Raw genomic sequence first — 22,968 nt, forward strand, 5'->3', positions numbered from 1 at the left:
CCTGTGAAAGAGGGGCTCCAGACCACCTTCTACCTTTTGAAAAGGTACTGACAGAACAAAGTCTGAGCAAAACTTTTTCTCCAAAGCCAAGTGGGAACCGAGTTTGCATGTTATTACCCACAAGACAAAGTCTCAGATGTGGCAAAGCTGGCTTCTAGCATGGCCTTTGCAGCCTGTGCACAGAGGAACAATCTTGATACTGACCATCTCAGATATCGCACTTGGCTCTAGCAAAAGCAAATGGCAAAAATAAGGCATCTGCTTACCTCTGTTCTGTCTTGCTACCATAGACAGTGGTAAATGTCACAAAATCATATGCCTGCTCATATTTTAACACCCATGGAAGATACGCATGTACAGGAGGAAGAGGCCCTAAGTCCTGTTTGATACTACTCTCCAAAGATCACACATGAGAAACTGTAGCCCCAGATATGACCCTCTGTGAAAACTACACTTCATGCAGAGGGCAACACCAATGGACAGGGCAGTCACATGGCTCCCAACTCTATAAAGATGAACTTCGGGGGACAGAGCACACCAAGTGGGAAAGAATCTCAGGAGAAATGAAGAACTGTCCGCTGGAGACACCAGCAGGATTACAGTCAGGCTCTCCTGACAGGCCACCCACCTCTCCAAGAGAAGCAGACTGGGAACTCTTCCTGATCGGATTTTCATCTGGAAAAAACTCCTGCCGGGCCCGACGGCCCATCTCTAGTACCTGTAGCACAGGAGGAAACGCAAAGGAGCAAAGGGCACACGGTTACTGACAAAAGCCCCTTCAGAGCAGGGAAAACCGCAAGCAGCAGCTCCTCCGTCACGCTGTGCGTGAAACCAGGCACATTTCCCTGGGTAGTGCTTAAAGCCCTGCAGCGGTATGGTTACCCCACAGCCAAGCCCAGCCCGCGGCCGGTGCGCGGGCTTCTCAGCCCTGCCTGCCGCATGGTCCCACCGCCCAGCCCCGCGGCGGTGCCCACGGGCAGCCCGGGCAGCTCTCCCCCCACGCTGCCGATGCCGTTTCCCCGCCTCCGCCGTTGCGCTGTGGGAGCCGCCGGCGCCGAGCCCGCCTCTGCCGCGCTCTCATGCGAGCGGGCCGCGGTTACGGGCCCCTTCTCAGAGAGACCGGGGCCCGGCCCTGGGGTGGCCGCTCGCGCCCCGCGACCAGTAACAGCCAGCTCACACCGCGGGCAGCAGAGCGGCCTCACCGCGGCCCGGGCCCGCTCACCCCGGCAACAAGCCCCCGCCGTGGCGCCTCCGCTCGCTCCGGCTCAACCTCCATCCGCCGCCGCCGCCGCAGCCGCCGCCGGTGCTTCCGGCAGACAGCCCGCCCCAGCAACCGCCACCCTCAGCGGCAGCGCCGCTGGCCCGCATCGCCCCGCGGGTTCGGCCTGCGCCGGGCCTGTCCCTTTAACCCCTGCGCCAGCCCCGGGTGCTGTACACATGGAACTCAGCCTGTGCCCGTCGGCGCTTCTCCCGGCCCCTCGGGGCAGCCCGGGGCCTGGCCCAGGACACCTGGTAAAGACTGGCTCATCACCGACGGGGTGTTCTGCCAAGCAGCCGGCGGTGTATTGCCACGCTCAGTGCTCCTGGTAACCAGATAGATATCCAGCCCCGTTAGCGGTCTTGAAACCTTGGCCTAACAGTGACAGCGGAGCTACAGTTTCTCAGCACAATGCATCATGTAAGTACTCTTTGATCAGTTCTTAGTTTCACATGCGGTAGGGGCAGGGTAAAAACTGCCTGACGCTCTTGTCTTCTCCAGCTCTTTACTGTATTAGTCAAGTTCCCACTAAGGCAGATAATCCCAGCCTTGTAGATCTGGCTCCTCACAGAGTGGTTTTTCCAAGTCTCCTGATTGCTTCTGATGCTCTTCCCAATCCTCTCTAGCTTTAACACTGCTTTCCAGACAGAGCAGCTGGTCCCCAGAGCACTCAGTGGAAGAATGAAATGTAAGCTCAGCGATCATTACACGTATGCCTCTCCAGCTAAGTTGTGCAGAGATTTCCACTGAGCTGCATAAAACAACTCCTGGTCCCTTTCTTGGCTGGACAGATGCATAGATTAATTTTAAGTAGATCTGGGTTTAGCTCCACATGTTAAATAAACATTTCTTTCTCCAGTGCTTTGTCCATTTGCCTGTACTATTTCTGGTATCTGACATTCCTTAGGATCTTCACCCATCCTCATTAGCCTAAATAAGTGTCACCCATTTATTCATCTGCTACACTCAACAGCTGTAGCACACCACAGACTACACTGTTAACACTGTGCCATGAGAAAAATTGACTGCATCGCCCTAAAGTTTTCAGCCATCCAGGAACACCTTCCACTAAAGACCCCCCCTCTTCACTCCATACCTGCTTAGCTTTAGTAGAAGTTCATGGACTGGGTGAAGAACTTTAAGATGTCTAAATAAATTGTGTCAAATAATTCTCCTTTTTTCCATTCCTTACTGACATTTTCAAGTAGTTGTGCTGTGACTGTGGTGATCTAAGGATTAAGTTAAATAAGACTTGTGGGCAGAGGTAATAGGTTTTTATTAGACCAACTGATACAGCTGGAAAAAAAAAACATACAAGAAGTGTTTCTGTGCCTGAAAGCTTATCTGTTTTTTTCCAGCTACAACAATCGGTCTAATAAAAGATACTATCTCCCTTTACAAACCTTGACATGTTCAAGGAATTTGGTGAGATGTGATTTTCCTTTTTTGAAGCCAGGCTAGTTAGCCTCTGTGAAGTTATGATCTTCCAGATGCTTTGTTCTTCTCTAAGATTCAAGTATTCATGAGGTACAGAGGGCAGTTTCCACCCCGCCCTGTGCTTTACCACCAGGGCCATGGGGATATGTCCCTGCATTTCCTAGTTCCCGTCTGCTCCTCAGAGAAGCTGCCGCAACGATGTGGCTCCATATATACTAAGAGGCAGAGGGGACTACAGCCCCCAGGTTGTAGTAGCTGCTGCAGGATGTCCAAATACAAATGTACACTTACAGCTGGCCTTCTTGATGGAAAAAAGAGCATCCTAAGAGCAGTGTGATAGCACCCAGGGCAGTGTATGCTGAAGCTGGAGGGCAGGAACTCTTGGTTTAGGAGTGCACTGCCAGCTGTGGCCACAGGCAGTTAGCTGTCCTGGTGTTCCTTCCAGAGGCAAAGTAGGAGCCAGTACCAGGTGCCACCCTGGACAGACAGACTACAAAGCAGCAGGACAAGTGGGTTCACTTGTTCGGAACTGACTCCCCAGGTCCCTCCTCACTGTTCCCCAGGGTTCCCATCCCAGACACCACCCCACTAACACATCCCAGCTTCCCCCAAGGCACACTGTGCTGCTTGCTGCCCATCTCTGTGACAGGAATCTCAGGCCAATTGAAGGAGTGTGAAGTCCACATGCAGGAAAGAAAATGTTTAGGCATTTGGGGAAATCAAGACTTGCCTCAGACCTTTGACTTCTGACTTCAGAGATACTTGATGAGAGAGAATAGCAGACATGCAGAAAGAATGGAACCTAAAATCTGTTTTGCCTTGAGTCCCTCTATACTCTTCCACTCATTGGAACCAGATGTGTCACCCACCCTGACACATTTTTGCCTGCTTGGGGAGAGCAACAATGGAAAAAAAGTTTTCATCCATCATTTCATGAGGTAGCTAAAATGGATCTCACTTGCTTTATACATTGGGGTTACCTTTTTTGAACAGATTAATTCTCCTCTGACCTACTGGTGACACCACAGGCAGCACCTGATCCCGAGCTTTGAGCAGTTCCACTCAACTGAGGAGAAGACAGCTAACAGGATGAACGTCTGGTGCTGCTGTGGCTGTCTAAAGCCATTTTCTGTGCCTGCTTCCTTTCTTGTCCGGATCCGTGGTGCCGGGGTTTCTCTTTCCCAGTTTCAGGTGTGTTCTCAGCTCTCAGCCTGCCTTACTTGTTCAGTTTTTCAACTTACTGTTTCAGTTTTCCAGTTCAGTGAGTTTGCCTCACTGTAAATCACAGCACTGCCACCCGCTCTCATCTAAACAGCAAGTGAGAACTACACAGGCATTTCTTTCACAGACAGGTTCTTACACCTAAGCATGGACTCTCTCCATCTGGTTTCAACCCAAACCCTGTCATGCAGAATAGGACTAACAGGGTTCACCACTAGTGGTGTTTGCTGTTGATTACTGGACTGGACCTATGAATAGAGCTTGTGTCTGATCCTCCTCCTATCTGAGAGAAAGCCGGGAGAGTCTGGGAAAGCAATCACACTTGAGCACTCTCACATGCTCCTGGTCCTAGACCACCTTTAGAGCAAGGGCATACATACATAGTTAAAGCTACAGCAGTGGTGGAAGGCCCACATGGTAGCACTACTGTGGGAGAAAACAAGGATCACCTTATTCAGAGCAGGTTTTGTTAAGCAGCAGTAGGATTTATGGGATGCAGGGCAATTCCGGTAGCAAGCAGTGACACAGCGCTACGTCTTTCTTCCTTACCTAGTTTTCGCATCAGGTGGACAGCCAGACTCCTGATTTCAACATGGGCCAGTTCATTGAAAACATTAAGCTTCCACTGGGAAGCAGAGCATTCAGCAAGGACTATTGCTGTAGCCTGCTCCACACTAGCAGCACACTGGCAGCACCAAGCATGTCAGTGCGATTTTTCTGCAACTTTTTTCTCCATACACCCCAAAGTATTTGGTCCATCTCTAAGGGTTTTTGGAGGAGGGAAACAACTGCAAATATTCTTTTATTTATGTGAGTTCCAGGACAAAATCTCCTAATAATTGCAAACCTTCAAACGGGAGGTTCCTCCCTCTTGAAGGTGGAAGGGGCTTTGATAGGCAGAAAAGGCCCGCACATTTGCATCTCTTGATCTCCACAAGAACAGATGCTGTTTGGGTTACATCAGCCCCAGTTCAGGCTGTCAAACCCCAGCCACTGTTGCCAAGTGTGAAATACTTCCTACAATACTCACACATTCAGTAGCCCTGCCGGGCTCTCCCTCAGCCCAGCTGGATTCCAGTGTGTCCAAGATGTGCAACCTGTTAAGAGGCTGCTGCTTGCAGCCACCAGTGGCAGTTCCAGCGCACATAAGACTCTGGAGCTTTCCCACCTCCTCAGCTGAGAGAGAGCAATGCCCAGAGCAGAAATTGAACAGCCTAATACTGGAACCTGCCTCACACTGACATCCTTCTCCACTGTTATTTCCAAGCAGTAAGTCCCTGCTGCCAACTTGCAACCCAAAAGTCTGCTCTCAGCTATCAACAACGTAACCTTACATTTTGTACTATTGCATTTCATCCCACTTCTAAGGTCTCAGCCATCAAAATTGCCTACCTGCTCCTATAGGATATCCCAGTCCTCCCCTGTATTTACAATGCTTGCCAAATTTGTATCAGCAGCCAATTTCATTAATACATCCATTTCAGTGTGCCAAGATCATTAATGAAAACTAGGTCCAGGACCAGCCACTGGGGAACTCTATAATCTCTCATAATTCCTGTACTTATCTCCATCTTAACTAATAACTCACGATGCAGCACTGTAGCAAATGGATTACTGAAGTCCAAAGCAATCAGTTCTACTGCATTTAGTGTGACCTCCAACCTGATGCAGGATAGAGGCGGTCCCAGAGCAGAAAAGCATCCAGAATTCATTTTAAAAGTGCTTGGGGAGCTCTAGAAATATCCATCCCAATCTACATAAATATATTCCATGGGTACCTAATAGCAGCCCTCAGACTTTGCACCTTACTCCAAGTCATGGTTCGTCTGACATCATCTTAGAGCCACTAGATCTTGTTACATCTCTGTCTGCTCCATCAAGGAACTATTATTCCTCTTCCCCAAGCAAAGCACACACAAACTGTGAGCAGCTCACCGTTTGGTCTCCTCAGAGCTGCAGGGAATGGGCTCACCAGGCATCAAGCACCCTGAGCTGCCCCATGATTTCCTCTGATCCTCTTGCACACTCCATGTCTTCAGTGAGGAGCTGGCCTCTGAGCTGGCTCTGCTCTCCCAACTCCACACCCCAAAGCAAGGCTCCCCGAAGCCCTGCTGCTGTTCCCAGCTCCTGGGGCGCACCTCTCCAGAGCAAGAAGGCCCCAAGGAGTTGCTTCTGCAGAGAGCTGTGCCCAGCTCCTGCCTCACCCGCAGCCCTGCAGCAGCTGTCCCTGCCGCACCTTCCCACAGCACAGTCGGCCTGAACTTCCTGGCTTCTTTTTCTGCAAAAACAGCCAGTGCTGGCCCCGGCTGTGCAGGGCTGTGAAGCCATAAAGCCACCATCCTGCCCCAGAACACTTGAATGTTCAGGTGCCCCTCTGCAGGCCTCAGGAGAAGGGCTGGGGGGTGGGTGGGGAGTCACTGCGTGCCTGGGACAGCGTCTAGGTCAAGGCAGAAGGGAGCTCACTCCAGGGACCAGGAGCCCCTGGGCTGCAGGGCAGTGGGCACAGGTGTGGCCTGGGACAGGGAGGAGGAAGGCTGGTATGGTGGGTGCCCATGATAAGGGCATGTCCCAGATAGGAGCCTGTACAGGCCCAGGTTATGGACCTGAACCCCAGTTGGGATGGTGCTTTGTCAGCCATAGAATCATAGAATCAACTAGGTTGAAAAAGACCTTGAAGATCATCAAGTCCCACCATTACCTCAGCACTGACAAGTCCACCATATCGCAGAGTGCCTCATCTACACATTGTCTGAACACTTCCAGGGATGTTGATTCCACCACTGCCCTGGGCAGCCTGTTCCAATGCCCGACTCCCCGCTCCATGAGGAAATTTTTCCCAATATAAAATCAAAACCTGCCCTGGTGCAACTTGAGGCTGCTACCTCTAGTCCTATCGCTTGTTATTTGGGAAAAAAGACCGACCCCCACCTCACTACAACCTGCTTTCAGGTAGTTGTAGAGTGCAGTAAGCTCCCCGTTGAGGGCAGCGGGTGCCTGAAGCAGCCCTTCCCCTCATAGTGGGCCATGGTGGGGACTCCTCGGCGCTGCAGCGGCCACCTGCCTCTACCCTGCCTGCCCGCTGCCTCGCCCTGGGGCCCGGCACTCACGCGGCCCCGCAGACCCTTGCCCGCCCGGTCCCTCCCTCGGGAAGCACCGCATCAGGAAACTATTCGGGCTATTTTTAGCGGCTTTTAACGCGATTTCGCAGCTGGAAACGGGCGGGGCCTCCTCGCGTCGCCCGCCAGCCCGCGCCGGACCACCGCGAAGGGCCCGGCCGCCGCCGCCGCCTCGCACCCGCCGCTGCGATTGCCAGCAGGGGGCGCTCGCACGCCGCCGCCGCGACCGTGAGGAGGCCACGTCGGAGGAGGCGAGAGGCCGCCCCGCAGCGGAGGGGCCCGACCACGGGGCGCGAGGGCCCGGCGCCGCCGGGGCCCTGCAGGGGGGAGCGGGAGGTAGCGGCGGAGGAGGAGGAGGAGGAGGAGGGCGGGCGGCGGTGGGTGCGCTGCTGCCGAAGCCATCCGCGCGGTACTGCGGGCGAAGGGCGGGCTTCGAGCTCCCTCCCTCGTCCGAGCCCCGTCCCGGGGACGTCATGGGAGGGAGGTATAAAATTTAAGCGGCGAGGCCGCGGGAGACGCAGTGTGCACGGGAGGGGAGGGGCGGGGCGGAGCGGAGCGGAGCGTTGCGTTTCGGTGCGGTGCGCGGCCGGGGCACAGCGGGCGGCCCGGCGGAGCTGCTCCCGGCTGTGCGGGGAGCGCCGCGGTGCCGCTCTCCCGGCCGAGGGGTCAGACACCAGGCGATGTAGGACACGGGGCCCGGCGGGGGGATGAATGGTGCAGAGAGAGGGGCGGGCGCGGCGCTCCCCCCGCGGCGGCGGGGCGGTGCGGGCCGCTGACACGTGCGGCGGCGGGGCGCCCCCGGCTCCGCGGGACGCGGGGCGGTGCATGGGGAAGGAGCCCGGCGCGGCGAGGCACGGCGCCTGCCGCTTCTCCTTGCGGAGCGCTGCCAGCTCTTCTTGGAAGTCCTGAGTCGCGCACGGCGCAGTGAGTTCATGCACCTCCTCGCCAAACCTCAGCCTGCGGGATCTGGGGAGGCTGCTGCCAGCACACCGCCCGGTCCCCCGCGCCCGCTCGCCGCCGCCCGGGGGCCTCTCCCGGGGGCCCCCGCTGCCGCCCCCTCACACATGAAGATGTGCGTGCAAAGGGCTCTGGTGCTGCTCTGCCTGCTGAGCTTTGCCACTGTGAGCCTCTCGCTGTCCTCCTGCACCACCTTGGATCTGGACCACATCAAGAAAAAGAGGGTTGAAGCCATCCGGGGCCAGATCCTGAGCAAGCTGCGGCTCACCAGTCCCCCGGAGACCGTGGGGCCGGCCCATGTGCCCTACCAGATCTTGGCCCTCTATAACAGCACTCGGGAGCTGCTAGAAGAGATGGAGGAGGAGAAGGAGGAGAGCTGCTCGCAGGACAACACCGAATCCGAATACTATGCCAAAGAGATCCATAAATTTGACATGATCCAGGGCCTCCCCGAGCACAGTAAGTGCTGGGCTACCCCCGCGCTGGCCGGGGTGCCGCGCCCGCGAGGCAGCCTGCCCGGGATCCCGGCCGCGGAGGAGGGGGGGCCGAGGGGCGCCGGGCCCCCGCGGGAGGGGCCGCGTTCCCGGCGGGGCGGGAGTGCGAAGAAGGGAGAGGGCTGGGGGGGGGGGGGACGACGACTTCTCCGCCTCCCCACGGGGGCAAGCCCGGACGGGGGGTGAGCGGCGCTGCCCGTGCCAGGTGGGGGACCCCCGGGGCGGCGGGCGCGGAGCACCGGCAGGACGGCGCGGGGCTGGGGGCGGGAGCTGCCCTTGCGCAGGTTGCGGGTCCGAGGGCAGCATCGGCCCAGGCCTCAGGCGGGAGCGGCGGGGCCAGCCAGTGTGTGGAGTCCGGATGTGTGCGGGGTGCGGCGGTGGGATGCAGCTTGAGTGTGGAGTGAACGCTGCGCACTGGGCTGGGAGAAGGTGCGGGTCTCATGTTTGGTGACGGGCAGGTAGACACGGACTCCTCCCTGCTGAAGCTTCAGCTCCTGCCGCAGAGATACCGGCAACTTGCTCCGTCTCTGCAGGACTTGCACTGTCCGTAGTGGTGGGGGGAGGGACACGACCAGCTGACGAGGCTGCTGACTAGAGTTACACTGTGAAGAGTGTTACTCGGGTAGTGTGAGGCTTCAGAGTGAGTAGAAGATAACGGGGATGCTGAGCAGGTGCAGAGCAGACAGTGATACCAAGGGGACCCCCAAGAGAACACAGGCACTAAGGAAACATGACAGATGTTGAGCAGGTGTGGAACAGATGATGAGCAGGCCCAGATGCGGACACTAAACAGATTCAGGTGCAAAAGCTGAGCAGATGCAGATGCAAAGACAGAGCAGACATGAACCCCAAGCAGACTGCAGATGCTGAGCACATGTAGGCAGAAGCAAACCTTTCAGTCTTTGCTTAGGGTTGGAAGATGTTGGCAGGCATGCAGTCATACCACTATCTGGGGTGTCCTCCTGTGATGTAGTGCAGTCTTGTGGACAAGATTTGAATGCTAGCAGTTCTGGGGAGGAGCTGTGACTTGATGCAGGCAGCCTCAGAATGCATTTACTCTGCCAGGTTTATGTTAATCTTGACATACGATGAACTGGAATAAGAGTTACAGTGTGGTAATGCAACAAATTTCACTTGATCTCTAGCAGACTGCACTCCATATGGTTATATGATTAGCTCTTAGCTCAGGAGACGCCAAGACCCAAGGAACAGAAGGTGCACAGAGTACAGCAGCTTACCCGTATTTCAGCATTTTTGACCTACTGAAGTGTCGTTTGGGAAATTCTAAAAATATATGGGGAAACCAAATGTCTGAAAAATTGCACAGCCTCACTATGAAACTCTGTGTTCTGGGGAAGGAAGCGGGGAAAGCACAGCAGTGGGAAATGAAGTCAGAGGAGTGGATTTGGATAAAGCAGAGGGGGAAGAGGAATGAAGATGTGGTGCATGACAAGGAACAGTGAGGACGGACTGTGGGCTGGGGAAGATTCCTATGGAAATGAATGAACCTGTCCCTGTAGGACACTGGGGCAAGGTGCTGAGCAGCGTGTTCAAAAGATCAAGTAGTGCTGAGGTTGAATTCCTGGGAGTGGGCAGCACAGATGCTACCACCAGAGAAAGAGGAAACTTTGAAGTTGGGTCACAGCGGGAGAGACGCGCTGCAGACAGTCTGTGGTGTCAGGAGACGCGCTCTTTTTGAAACCTGGGGAGTTTCATCGCTTGCACCACAGTTGAATCTGGCCCCGTGTCTTCAGAAGTGGCCAATGTTCAACTTTCCCATGGCTCTGTCCCTGTGCCAGATGGTGATCTCAGAGCATGCACTGAGCCAGGGGCAGCCTCCTCTGGGGGGAAGGGGAGGACTGCTCCATTGAGGGAACTGCGAGGACGAGACAGACAAGTCTGAAGCGTGTGTGCACGCACACTCACATACACACGAACTGTTCTAGCTCCAAACTATTAGTCAAGCAGCTCGCTGGCGCAGATAACTCATCCTTCTCAAAGACTTCAGTCCCAAATGTCAGGAGAGCTGAGGAACAAAAATAGCAGCATGGAGAGCCCCATCCTAGGAAGGAAGGATATTCAGGACCAGGTTCCCCATCCCTACTTTGAGCTGTTTGGTGACTTACAGAATGGGTTTCCTGCTGTGCCTATCAGGCTCATTTCCTGTATTACAGGGGACTTTCTTTCAGAGATAACTCTGTCTTGACCAGCCATTCAGTTCAAGGTCCTCCTAAAACTCATGGGGGTTCAGACCCCCTTAAGCACTGATTTGGTTAGGTTCAAATTCGGAGAGCATCTGCAGTGGTCCTTCAAATGGCTTTGCTGACCTTCCTGAGGAAAAACGAATGCCATTTTCCAAGCCAGCTTGAGCCCCAAGGCAATCAAAGCCTGGTCAGTGGGGCCAAGCGTCTCTTCCCTCCAAACCTGCCACCTGCAAAGTTCCAGAAGAATCAATATTTTTTAATCCAAAGTTCCTCAGCTTTGGCATGGAACACCTTGAAGTAGCAGTGGTGTACTATAGAGTGAAGCAGTACCTGCTCACAGACAGCCTGCTCTTCCTTGACATCAAACTCTGATGGCACAGCTGTCAGCCTTCTTGGGGCTTGCCAGGAACAGCAGCTGTGTAGGATGGGCAGCACGTGGAGAAGGTGCACCTCACTGGAAGCAGTGGTAGGAAAAGGGAAGGTTCCAAACGAACCTGCTTTCTGTAATACGGTGTCCACACTAAGAGGCTACTGGTCTCATCGTTCATGCAGTCAAGAGCTCTGGGCTGTCTAGATTCCACACTAATAGCAGAGTCTGGTGGTGAGGATGCATCCTGTTGTGTGAGACACAGCCTAGCATGGGTACACAGGGTCTCACAGATTCCCTGTCTCCAGGCTCGGTTACTGCTGCTGAGTGATGTTAACCGGAAGAGCCTGCAGGCTTTGCTCCATGCTGGTAGGTGGAAGGTGGGCACGTCCGGATTCCAGCGTGATTAACACACCGGAGTTGGGACTGGACCAAGTTCCCTGAAAAAAATCCCCTCGCCTTCTTTGTGTGTGCCCTCTTGCAGAAAGTACTCTGCCCCAAAGCAGTCAGCTTCCTGGGTGTGCAACCTGTATCCTGGACACTGCTGCGAGAAGCAGGCACCAACCGCACAGTGTTCACAGTGAAACACAGAATGAAACACATCTCCCCATCGCAAAGGGCTTGTTCCCAGGGTATGAAGGGAACATGAAACTTCTTAGGGAAGGCAGCTGTTACTGTTCCCACTAGGAAGGTCTACCAAGACACCGGCACCTTGCTGGTGAAGTAGGTAGGTAGAAGGCAATATGGGGACAGCAGGGAAAATACAGCAGATACAATAATCTCGTAACCACCATGGCTGCCTAACAGCCATAAATTGTAAGGATAAGCAAAAATTTATTTTGTCTCTCATCTGCACTGTGGTGTGGGACTGGATCTGCAGCCTCTGAACAGATTGTCAGATAAAGCACTACTGCTGCAAACAGATACTGGGCTAGGCTGACCACTGGTCTGATCTAGAAAGGCATTTCTGATTTAAGGCGTTACCGGCACATCCCTCATGGACAGGCAGCCAGGTATGAAATGGAAGGGCAGGCTATTAGCAGCACTATTAATAGGGTTAGGACTGCAAAACAGCTTAAGGGGGGTATTACAGCATCTACCTAAGTCTAGGATGCAGAACAGTTACCAGTGTTAGGCTTCAGCTAGGAAGCCTTTGGGCAATTAATGAGATCAGAGTTTGGGTTTTCTACTATGCTTTTCTGTGGCATAAAACTTAGAACTGGTCACAGCAGTGGAGTCCCCACGGTGGGCATCCTCACATGGCTCGGTGTACTCTTCGCACTGCAGGGTTGTTGAGCTGAGCGTGTCAGCTCATGGCTGCAGTGGGGTCTGGTCTCCTGGGACTGCTGAACATCCATCTCTTCAATAGCAGCCAGAGACTTTCCTGTATGGGAAGCTGTTCATTCAGCGGTACAGATGACAATCCCCATCCCCCAGCTCCAGTTAAAGCCCAGTGTGAGCTTTAGCTTACTGAGTAAAACTTTAGCTCCCAAAGAATATGTCTTTGTAAACTGTTAGCGTCTTGCTTGCTGCATCTGAGTTTAGCGCAAGAAAGCAACCTTCATCTTCATGGACATGACTCTGGAAGTGCATCAGTGTTGCTCGAACCAGAACCTGGCGTGGGACATGAACCTTAGTGCTCAGGTGCTGTTTCCCCGGAGAGACAGTAGTGTTTGTGTAGAGAGGGGCCAGCTTCAGGAATCAGCTGGAAGGTTGCTTCAGTTGGGGTTTCTAGCCTATTTGTCACCAGCTGGAGCTGTGGCTGAGAACAGGGGATAGTTTTTCGTTTTTTTTTTGTTAAAAAACCAACTATCAGCTGACAGGAGCCTCATGTAGCACTGAACAACAGAGCTCATAAGAGAGGGCTGCAAACAAACCTGCATGTGGGCGTAGAGCAGGATCTGCTGTGTCTTGTCTGCAGGAAGTCTTAATGATGCTAGAGCCTTGGAAGACTAACAGAGGCCAAGAGGAGAGGAACAACAAAGATTTTTCCATGGGACCAAAATGGTCCCATTGAAGAGAAGCTTATTTTCTCTTGAAGACTCCGTTTTGGACCTCATAGCTTTTACCTGCTCTTTTCTGGGGCATCTGTGAAATGTATTTTTCTGTTCAGCGGGCATACATCGACACACAGAACATTTCCTGTTCATGTGTCCGATCTCCACAGGCCTCTCAGCACTGTTACTCTGTCCTTGAAGAACTCTGTATCTAGTACTATTCATGAATTCCTTCTCCCGGTTATGAGTTAGAACTGATTTTAAAACTCAGTTCTTTCAGGACACACTCAATAGTCACTGCCCTGAAATATCTTCCATACCTCATGCTTTGTGGACACTTGGCTGGCTTTCACTATAGGAGACAATGACAAGGTTTGTAAAACTAGAATTCAATGGCAATGGGATCACCCTGGCTTCATGTCTCCAGGATGATCAGTCATGCCATCATCCCTGATACAAATGGGCCCCACTAGCTGCAAATATTGTTTAAATGTTTGAGATCCTGCCCTATGACCTATGGTTCTCAGTCCTTCCATGTTTCTTTCTCCTAGATGAGTTGGGCATTTGTCCAAAAGGTGTCACCTCCAACGTGTTCCGTTTTAATGTGTCCTCGGCAGAGAAGAACAGCACCAACTTGTTCCGGGCCGAGTTTCGGGTGCTGCGTGTGCCCAACCTGAGTTCCAAACGCAGTGAGCAGCGCATTGAGCTGTTCCAGGTGAGTATTCTTCTCACCTTCCCTTGTGCCTGAGCCCATTGTAGGGGCTTCTTTATGCCTGCCTCAGTTGATACGTGCACGCCACAGAAGACAGGAGAGACTGCATGCCGTACCCCAGGCTTCTTCCAGCATATGCAGTGATGCATTCACCTTTCTTTCCTTTTACAGTGTGATGCTGTCCTTTCCCCACTCACATTGGCTGGCTGCTCTGGGCACTCTGGCATGGGACCCACTGCAGCTTTTGCTGCACTGAGATGGGGGTTGGAAGCGGAACCCCTCACCACTGGAGCAGTCCTGACCTTTGTGTCACATCTGCTGCGTAGGTCCCTTGGCAGTTTTGTTCCTTTGACTGTCGCAGTACAGTTGGTGCTAATCCAACGGGTGGAGCTCGCTGTCTTGTCACTGATTTACTGGAAAAATAATGCTTGTTTTCAAAGTTCCTTCAGCAGCAGCTCCTCAGGGGCACCATTCATGGCACCGGTACTTATCTGGAGATTGGTTTGAACCCATGGACTCCCCTGGCAGAATAAGGTCTGATTCAGGTTTCAAAGTGGCCTGGACCACCCAGCTAACTGGTACAGTCCCAACATCCAGGTGGTGCATTCCCTGGCACATTCCCACAGGCTAACGTCTGCCTGCTTTGCAGTAAAAGCACAGCTATAATTGCCCTATGGCTGGTAGCTTTTGAGGGCTTCCTGGAATTCAGCTTCAAAGGTCAGAGCAATTCTCCGCCAGATGACACAACTGACAAAGAGGCAATCCAGAGCTTCTCCATAGGTTCAGTGCTCTGTGCAGTGAACTTGGGGTCCTGCAGGAAGGAACACTTTGCACAGGCCGTGGCTGTTTGGAAGCAGGAAGAGATGTCAGAGGAGGGGGAGAGGCCTCCAAACCTGATCAACACGGGTGTGGTTTGATAGGAGTTGAAGAGCGTAGGACACATGAAAACACCACAGTGTAGGACTCAGTAGGCGTGCTGGGCCTGTGGCAAGATGCTGTATTGCCCACTGCTGGGCAACTCTGGAGTCCAGATTGGTTCTGAAGTATGGCCTCTCACCTGTGCCAGTGTATTCCTGGTGTCTCATTTGTCAGGACCAATCTTCTGAATTAGGTTTTAGCAAGCTGTGGAAAAACTAAAGACCCAAGGCTGTACCTTCCATATGCGCGACACTGGCTGATTACCACTCCTTTTCACGCAGATCCTTCGGCCGGATGAGCACATAGCAAAGCAGCGCTACCTCAGTGGCAGAAATGTACAGACACGGGGCTCCCCTGAGTGGCTGTCCTTCGATGTCACCGAGACTGTGCGTGAGTGGCTTCTGCACAGAGGTAGGGGTCTTAGCTGGACCGTTTGTTAAGACATCCATAGAAATGTGGATCAGCATTGACAGGAATATTGCTCTGCTCCCCCTTCTGCAGGAGCTTGGTTCACATAGAAAGCAGCTCCTTTCAGTCTGAGAATAAACCTTCCCCAGAGAGCCACCTCAGTGCGTGATGTTTGCTAGATTACCGACTCTGTCCTGGAGTCCCCACTGTGTGGCCCTGTGGGCTGAGTCAGAATGAGGATTCATCCTCTGGAGGAGGAAATTGTTTTCACCGAGACGTGCTGGAACTTCTTTTTGTTCTTCAGTTCTAAGCCCAGAGGGGACCCCTCTGCTTGTCTAAACTATGATCTGTAATACATAAAAAATTAGACTTGCTCTGGTTTAATTTTCATGTGGAATAAAGCAAATCTAATAGGGAAAAAAAGGGCAAGAATCCCAGTTTCTTTAGCTGTTTACAGCTAGTCACATATAAAGGTGAGGAAATACCAGAGCCCGACACACCTAGACAGATGGAGATTTTAGCACTGCAGAGAACATACCTCTAACACCACTGGGCAGCCCAACAGATACTTACAGGGTAGCTCCCCCCAAGAACACTGACCCCATTTACAGCTGGAGCTTAGGCACCATGACTCACAGCTGGACTGGCCTTGCAGATAGAAGCGAGGTGCCACTGCAAACTGGAATGCAGGTGCTGGCAAGCAGCTGCTCCCTGGAAGGGTAAGATGTGAGCTTGTAAGCTCCTCCTTTTTCAAGCAATCTAAGTTGTGTCCCAATGGCTAGAGTTCAGGGCTGGAACTGCAGTGAGCTCTGGGCAGGCACGCTAGCTGACAAGACATCACAGAGTGTACAGTGCTTGAGAAAAAAGGTGCTAGGCACCTCGTCAATGCCCTGGGGAGCCAGATGTTTTAATTCATGGCACAACATAAAAAAAGAAGCTTTCATAAGAGTCTTATGTTCCCTTAGTCAGGCCCACACAGCATGACTGATCCAGGAAGTTATTATGAAAATAGACTTGCCTCTGGAAAGTGTGTGTGACTTAGACCGCTAGCAGTTCAACAAAACAGGAGGCTGCAGCTGCTGAAAGAATGCTTCCAGTGAAATTACTTGTCCATATCCAACCCGCTCATTTTCACATCTCCTTCAGACACTAAGCAGAAGCCAGAGAGTACAGGTACTGAGGATGGCAAAACTGCTTTAACACAGACACTGCAAGCCAGCTCTTCAAAATACTTATGTTCCAATGGAACTCCTTGAAGCTCACAAATGCTTTTGGATGCTAAATTGCCTAAAAAACATAACCAGGAGGACCCTTCTCACCTGTGCAGGAAACTCCCTTTAGCAAGTGCAAGGCTTTTTACACAGGTAAAGCCACAAGATTCTTCTTCCCTTTCCAAGGCAGCTTCTGTCCCCAACTCTTGATAGCATCCTTGAATTTGAGATTGATCTGCAGTCTAGGAGTTACCACAGTAAGTGTCCTCAGTGAAACTTCCCTGTGCCAGGAGCTGTCACAGCTGTGGAAGACTGTTTCTCATGGAGTCGTCTTGTTTGCAGAGTCCAACCTTGGCCTGGAAATCAGCATACACTGTCCTTGCCACACTTTTCAGCCCAACGGGGACATCTTGGAGAATTTGCACGAAGTCTTGGAGATCAAGTTCAAAGGTGATAAAGAGCTGGGTTACGAGAGGCTTCTGGGGAAGGGAAAGTCTGGAGTATCTAAACTGAAAAACAATGTCTCGCTTTGCATATTTGAGCATTATACATTGCATAACTTTTGTCTTCAGGCATACACATCAGGGTTTGCATGTTGGGTATGTATGTATGGGTACACCTATTTTGTACATAGGCTAGAAATGGAAGAAAGTAAGTGCAGGCTGGGTAGGTTTGCAGGAGTGTCTGCAGAAAGGAGTAATTTTGTATTTCAACATCTCTCCAGGAAGTGCAGCTTGATGCCTTCTCAGATTTCTATGGAGGCTCTGCTTTCCAGTGAGGGTGACAGAAACACAAGGAAGTCAGGCATCCTTTGTGAGGTGGCCCAGAAAGTCAGTGGCTTGGATGGCCTAAGAACTAGCAGCCTCCTGGCTTGCAGCCCTGGGCTGCAGCCACTGGCCCCCACAGGCTCCATTTCTGAGGCTGTTCTGCAGTGCCAATGATCTGACATCTTCTTTAAACCATTCATCTTCCTGCCTGTCCTGGGACTGAAGCCAGGAGTGAGTGGGATGGATTAATGGCCCCACCATGAGTTTGCAAATGGTAAAACAGGTGGCCCATAAGTCTCTATTTAAGGCCTGCAGCAGTCAGATTCACCAGGACTAAAGGGGTCCCTGTGAGGGAAAAAGTTCCCAGAGTGAGTGGACGTGATGCCTGAATCCCTTTCAGTCTGGTTTAAGGGCAGGCATGAGAATGTTAAATGCACTGAAAAGTCTTGTTGCAGCCTCCACTTCCACACTGATTTCTTCTTTGTGGATCCTCTTTTCCTCTGAAGGCATTGACAGTGAGGACGACTATGGCCGTGGGGACTTGGGGCGCCTGAAGAAGCAGAAAGACTTGCATAATCCCCACCTCATCTTGATGATGCTACCCCCACATCGGCTGGAGAGCCCAGGATTGGGAGGCCAGAGAAAGAAACGGGCCTTGGATACCAACTACTGTTTCCAGTAAGTGAAAATCCTGCCTGGAGTGATGAGGTCCCTCCCATGCCTGAGGTGGGGAAGCCTGGCGAGACTTCATGCCACTGGGAAAGGCAGAGGACTGCAAAGGGGTTGTGGGTCACCATGGAGCCACAGGGGCCACATGAGGAGCACAGCTCAGCCAGCTGCTTCTTGTGGTATCCAAGAAGGGGATGCTGGCCAGCACAGCAGTTGCTTTGTGCTTCTGGCTGAGCCACTGGATTGAAGTAAACTTGCAAGTGGTTTCCTGGAGCACATCTTGGGCAGGGACCCATGGCAGCACCCTGCTAGCTCCAGGTGCCGGAGAGCAGCCAGGTGCTGCTGTGGGCAAGTGGGGTGCTGCTTCCCTGGGCCAGTGGTCAAGCTGCCTGCCAGCAGGCATGAACAGTGCCAGGCTGCTGAGCTGCCCGCCACTGCTTGCCTGTGCTGCTGCTCTGCATGTGGTGGAGGCAAACACTACATCCCACTGGGCACTGCTGGTAGTTCTGCTCAAGAAGCCACATCATACAGTCGCATATAAAGCCTCTCTTTAGATTCACTATGTTTTAATACTGTGTTTCAGGAACCTGGAGGAGAACTGCTGTGTACGTTCTCTGTACATCGACTTCCGACAGGACCTTGGCTGGAAATGGGTCCACGAGCCTAAGGGCTACTTTGCTAACTTTTGTTCAGGCCCTTGTCCATACCTTCGCAGCGCAGACACCACTCACAGCACGGTACATCCTGTCAGGATTTGTGGCTCTAATTCCCCCTATCTCCCCAGGTGATCAACACCTGGTCTTTTCAAAGCAGCAAAAGCAGTTTGGATCAATACTTGTAAAAAACTGGCCAAGGAAACTGCAGAAGAGCCTAGGTGGTTCAGCAGGGAAAATGTGCTTCCTTTGGAATCAATACCGAGTCATTGGTTCCAGCCAAATGTTGAGGAGGAGGATGCTGTCTCTTGGATAAGATGTGAAATAGCGACTAATGGTTTTAGGGTACTTACTTGGTAATGGCCAGAGTATCAACTGAATTGTTCACAGCAAACATCAACTCTGGTAATTAACTTCTGCCTAAATTTCTCCTGGAGTTTGCACGGGAGAGAGGATTTTTCTACACTCTGTGACAGGTTGTCATGCAAAACTGTTGTGCCATGGCACACAGCTGCCATCTGCCACCACAGGGGCAGCTGTAGCCTGAAAGTGAAGGGAAATCTGTGTCCATGTCCAAAAGTGAACATATCTACGCCTTAAGCTCTCCTTTCTGCACAGGCAGCTGAAAAAAATCTCATCTGACCTATGGCAGGGTGAAACCTACTAGGCAGTGAGATTCAAGGGTAAAACCTGGCAGAAAGCAAATGTCCTTAGGTAACCTAGGCATAACTGTTTAACATGAGTACACTAGGCAGTCTTTGAGAAGAACACTACCTGAGCCTGGCTACTGTCTGCAGTGGAAGAAAATAAAAGCAATAGAAAAGCACAGACGTGGGAGAAGTACCATGGGGAGAAGACAGACTAAGGAGCAGACAGTCCATTGCTGAGGCAAGAAAAGCCAGAGGAAAAACCTGTGCTGTCCACAGAAGGGAAAAGGCAGCAATCCAGACAATGCAGCAGCTCACTAGCAACTTAGCTTCAGGATTCACTAAAAAAGGTACTAGAAAAAGTAGATTCAGCTGAAGAACAGATAACTGGATGATACTGCAGAAAGGATGCTGACATTTTCTTGAAAGTTTGCACAGCAGCAAGGCTCACTGGAACTCAAGGACTGTCTCAGCAGGAACAATATATGGGAATGAAGGAGTGAACAGATGCTGGGTATTAAAGCACAAGACCAAGCAGGGGAATGAACAGCTTAGAAAGGGTAATGGGCATGTAGCTTTACCATCTGGTTGTCCTGAGAAGCTCTCTACTAGATAATTGGACTGAATCGGTGTGAGAGAAAGGAGATTTTAGAATGTTCCTAATGTTCTTTCCTTTCTTGAGCAAGAAAGGAAACGATCAAGCGTTAAGGTCAGCTGAATGATCCAAGAAACCTTTAGAACAATATAGCTGCTGACAGCTTGCTGGCACCACTTAGGAAAAACATGGTGAAAAGATTTCTCACCACTCTTTAACCTACTGTCTGTTGGGTAGAGCGGCCCCAGAGCATGTGGTACCCCTGTAGTACAGCCAGGGGTGCTTTGCTCAGCATCCCAGATTGCTGCTCCCAGAATGACTGTGATTACATGGATCTGGATGATAGAACAGAATGTTTCCTTAACATTTCTTATCCCCAAAGATAAAGTAGTTAAAAAGACAGTGTACCAGACCCTGTCGTTTATACCAGATAGGCACTAATGAGACCACAGTAGTGCAGGTGAGATTATGTTTTGGCCCCACAACCCAAGAAATTGCCTACTGCTGAGAAGTAGCCACTTCTGGCAAGAAACATGGCAACTGTTCTGTAGTGGTTACATGGCTGAAGTGTACAATCATCTGTGGGTTAGGGCCAGCTGGGAGGAGGAATCCAGTGAGGTCCCATGGGACACTCTCCTGGCTCCAGCTTTATAGTGTAGTGACTCAGAGAATGGAGTGGAGGAAGAAAGCATCAGACAGTTCAAAGCTGTGTAGGAACTGAAGATACACAAGAGGATTGGCATCCATGCAGTGATATCTAGAGATGTTGGTTGAAATAAGCAGTATTGATGTTCTTTCTTATGGTTTCTTTAACAGAGCCCAAGACAACATGGCCCCAGGCTGGTTACACCCAGCCTTGTTAAAAGCAAAAATTGTGACACTATTCACCATGCTAAGTTAGAGATGAAAGGAGACAATACTTACACTTCTTCAACCCTTAAGGATCAGCCACAGAACAAGGCTATTACAATTAAAAAATGTCTTAAGAGTCAGGCCAGGGCAAGTGAGACCCTTTAGAGGCAGACCATAATCAGGAAGTATTGAGGAGGGGAGTACTGGTTGTCTGAGGGAAATACCCTCTGATGAGTGTAGTCCAAACACCTAGAGACCTCTTGGCTTTGCTTCCTATCTTCAACCAGCTTAAATGTATTCCTAACTTTGTCTCACCGCATTTACTTTGTTTCTGCAGGTGCTGGGCTTATACAATACGCTGAACCCTGAGGCATCAGCTTCTCCTTGCTGTGTTCCCCAGGACCTGGAGCCACTCACCATCTTGTACTACGTTGGGAGGACCCCCAAGGTGGAGCAGCTCTCCAACATGGTGGTGAAATCCTGCAAGTGCAGCTGAAAGGCACTCTGGCCCCCCCAAAGCCAAGAGAGAAACTGTCAGCACCCACTCTCCTGCACCCAGGCTAACACAAAAGGAACTGTGTGGGTCAGAGACTACACATGCTGAGGGTTGAGTGCCAAACCCTGTGGCTTAGGGTCTGGCAGCCCTTAGGGATCTCTTCTGGAACATTTCTTGATCTTGTTGGCGATGTCATGTTCCTTCTGGGAATTACTTTGGTGATACAAAGGCCACACTCTCCAAAGTGGCTGGACAGTTTGTGCAGAAGAGGAGGATTTGGGTGCTGGGTGGTTGAGCAGGGAAAGCGTGGGAATGAGAAAGAGCAGGTGCATGGGGAAATGGAAATGGGGATATGTTTTCTGTTCTAGCTTTAGCGACAGTAGGGCCTCAGCCCTCCCCAATGGCCTGAAGATTTGAGGGTTTCCTTTGTAGGAGGAAACCCTGAAAGTTTCTTCAGGGAAAGAAAATGCACCAAGAAGGGAAGCTGCTGAGAGAAAAAATGCTCAGAAATAACACTTAGACTTTTCTTCCTCAGAGCTGTGATCCAGGAGTCCTGCAACTGAAACTCTCTGCCTGTCAGACTTGTAAGTTCAGTTTCAGATCCTGGCTATTGGTCTTTAAAAGCAAACTGTAGCTCCCAGCCAGCCTGCTGAGGGTGGGCAAATACAAAGAAAGAGGGTGCTGAGACCATTTTCAGAGGGACTGATGCCTCCATTCAGCTCTTTTCCCCTTCCTGGAGTTTCTGCGAAATGGTTTCTGGGTCAGGGCAGGAGCAATGTCTGTGGGTACCTGAATACTGGGCCTGAGGACTGTTACACCCCTTGTCTGTTGTGGTTTGTGAGCTGCTTTGGAGCATTCTGCATGATGACCTGAACATGGCCCAGGCCCCACCTGCCAAGACTTTAAAAATAGTAATCTCAAAAACATTGTAAAAAACAAATACTGGGGGTGGGGGTGGGGAAGATGCTCTTTTTTTCACAAGCAAGTTGTTTGTTGGAGGGTTAGATGGTTTGCTGTATTTAAACTGCTACTGCTGTGGCATACTCACTCGGTCTAAAAATCTTTCCCCTGTCCAAAATGTCTCTTCAAAGGAACAGACAGAATTTAGGTCAGCCAGAAAGACCCAGAATGGCAATTCCTTGGTACCCTCAAACTGTGCCTGGTGTCTTTGTGCCCTGTGTCGCCCTAGTCCTTCAGACATGTACACATCACCTCTGGCATCTCATTTTGAGAGATTCATATAAAGCTCCCTTCAAACATAAAACACTTCCAACAATACTGTTTAAAAACCAGGGCAGTGTAGCCGCCACAGCTGACAAATGTCTTATGTCCATTTGCATATATATGTGGTCTGCCAGTACAGACTTGTACACACAGGTAAAAACCTCCTGATTTACCATGAACATTGGAGATGCTCATAAAAAGCTCAGAGTTGCCCAGGCAAGAAATCAATTCACTGTTCTAAAAAGTATGGGCTTTTTCAGCCATAGATACTCTCAAAGGTAAAAGTACCAGTGCTTGAATGCCACATGAGACTCAGAAGGTTGCCTCTTAAGACTGTCCAAACCATGACTACTTAAAGTCATGTTCTAGAGACCACAGAGGTTCCTCCTGGTCCCCTCCCAATTCCTGGTCCTAATCATCGCCTGTGCCTAGGGCCCTCCATAGTCAGATCAGAATTCAGCTTTTCCATCAAGCCCTTCACAACAGTGGCCGCTTCCATATACCTCACATCAGGCTGCCATAACATGTAATCTCAAACATCTCAATAAACTGTAAACAACCCTTCCTGTACCATCACCAGTTGGCTAGAGGTTAGCAAGGGTGGGTCTGTGGAGGGAGCCCACCAACCTGTGTGATGTTTTGGCTGGGGCACACATGCTCTGATAGAGGCACTCCTTAATGCTTAGCTTTATCCCTTTCATTTCTCTGGGCTTCCTTGATCTGTCATCAGTGTGATCACGAAGGCACAGCTCTGATTGGTTCTTC

The 22,968-nt window shown here is 51.4% G+C and overlaps 2 protein-coding genes across 3 annotated transcripts in view; one reads left to right on the plus strand and one right to left on the minus strand.

The window, feature by feature from the left end:
• The window catches only part of IFT43 (intraflagellar transport 43), a 46,510-nt gene extending 45,155 nt beyond the window's left edge, over positions 1–1,355 (minus strand). For both annotated transcript variants that reach the window (XM_057428540.1, XM_057428539.1), the window contains exons 1-2: positions 1,223–1,355; positions 629–718 (exon numbers count right to left, since the gene is read on the minus strand). In XM_057428540.1, coding sequence (XP_057284523.1) covers positions 629–718; positions 1,223–1,276 — 144 coding nt within the window. In that variant the 5' untranslated portion in view covers positions 1,277–1,355. The remainder of the gene's footprint in view (positions 1–628; positions 719–1,222) is intronic.
• A 6,373-nt stretch (positions 1,356–7,728) lies between these two features.
• On the plus strand, positions 7,729–22,764 carry TGFB3 (transforming growth factor beta 3). The gene is given in 8 exon segments (XM_057428541.1): positions 7,729–7,819; positions 7,822–8,448; positions 13,603–13,766; positions 14,963–15,092; positions 16,643–16,750; positions 17,574–17,745; positions 18,320–18,473; positions 20,821–22,764. Coding segments are annotated over 8 exon segments (1,590 nt in total). The 5' UTR covers positions 7,729–7,743; the 3' UTR covers positions 20,980–22,764.
• Positions 22,765–22,968: the final 204 nt, after the last annotated feature.

This window comes from Pezoporus wallicus, unplaced genomic scaffold, assembly GCF_028554395.1.
Source record: "Pezoporus wallicus isolate ANWC-B61680 ecotype Strahan unplaced genomic scaffold, APGP_CSIRO_Pwel_v1 contig_3486, whole genome shotgun sequence".
Lineage (NCBI taxonomy): Eukaryota > Metazoa > Chordata > Aves > Psittaciformes > Psittacidae > Pezoporus > Pezoporus wallicus.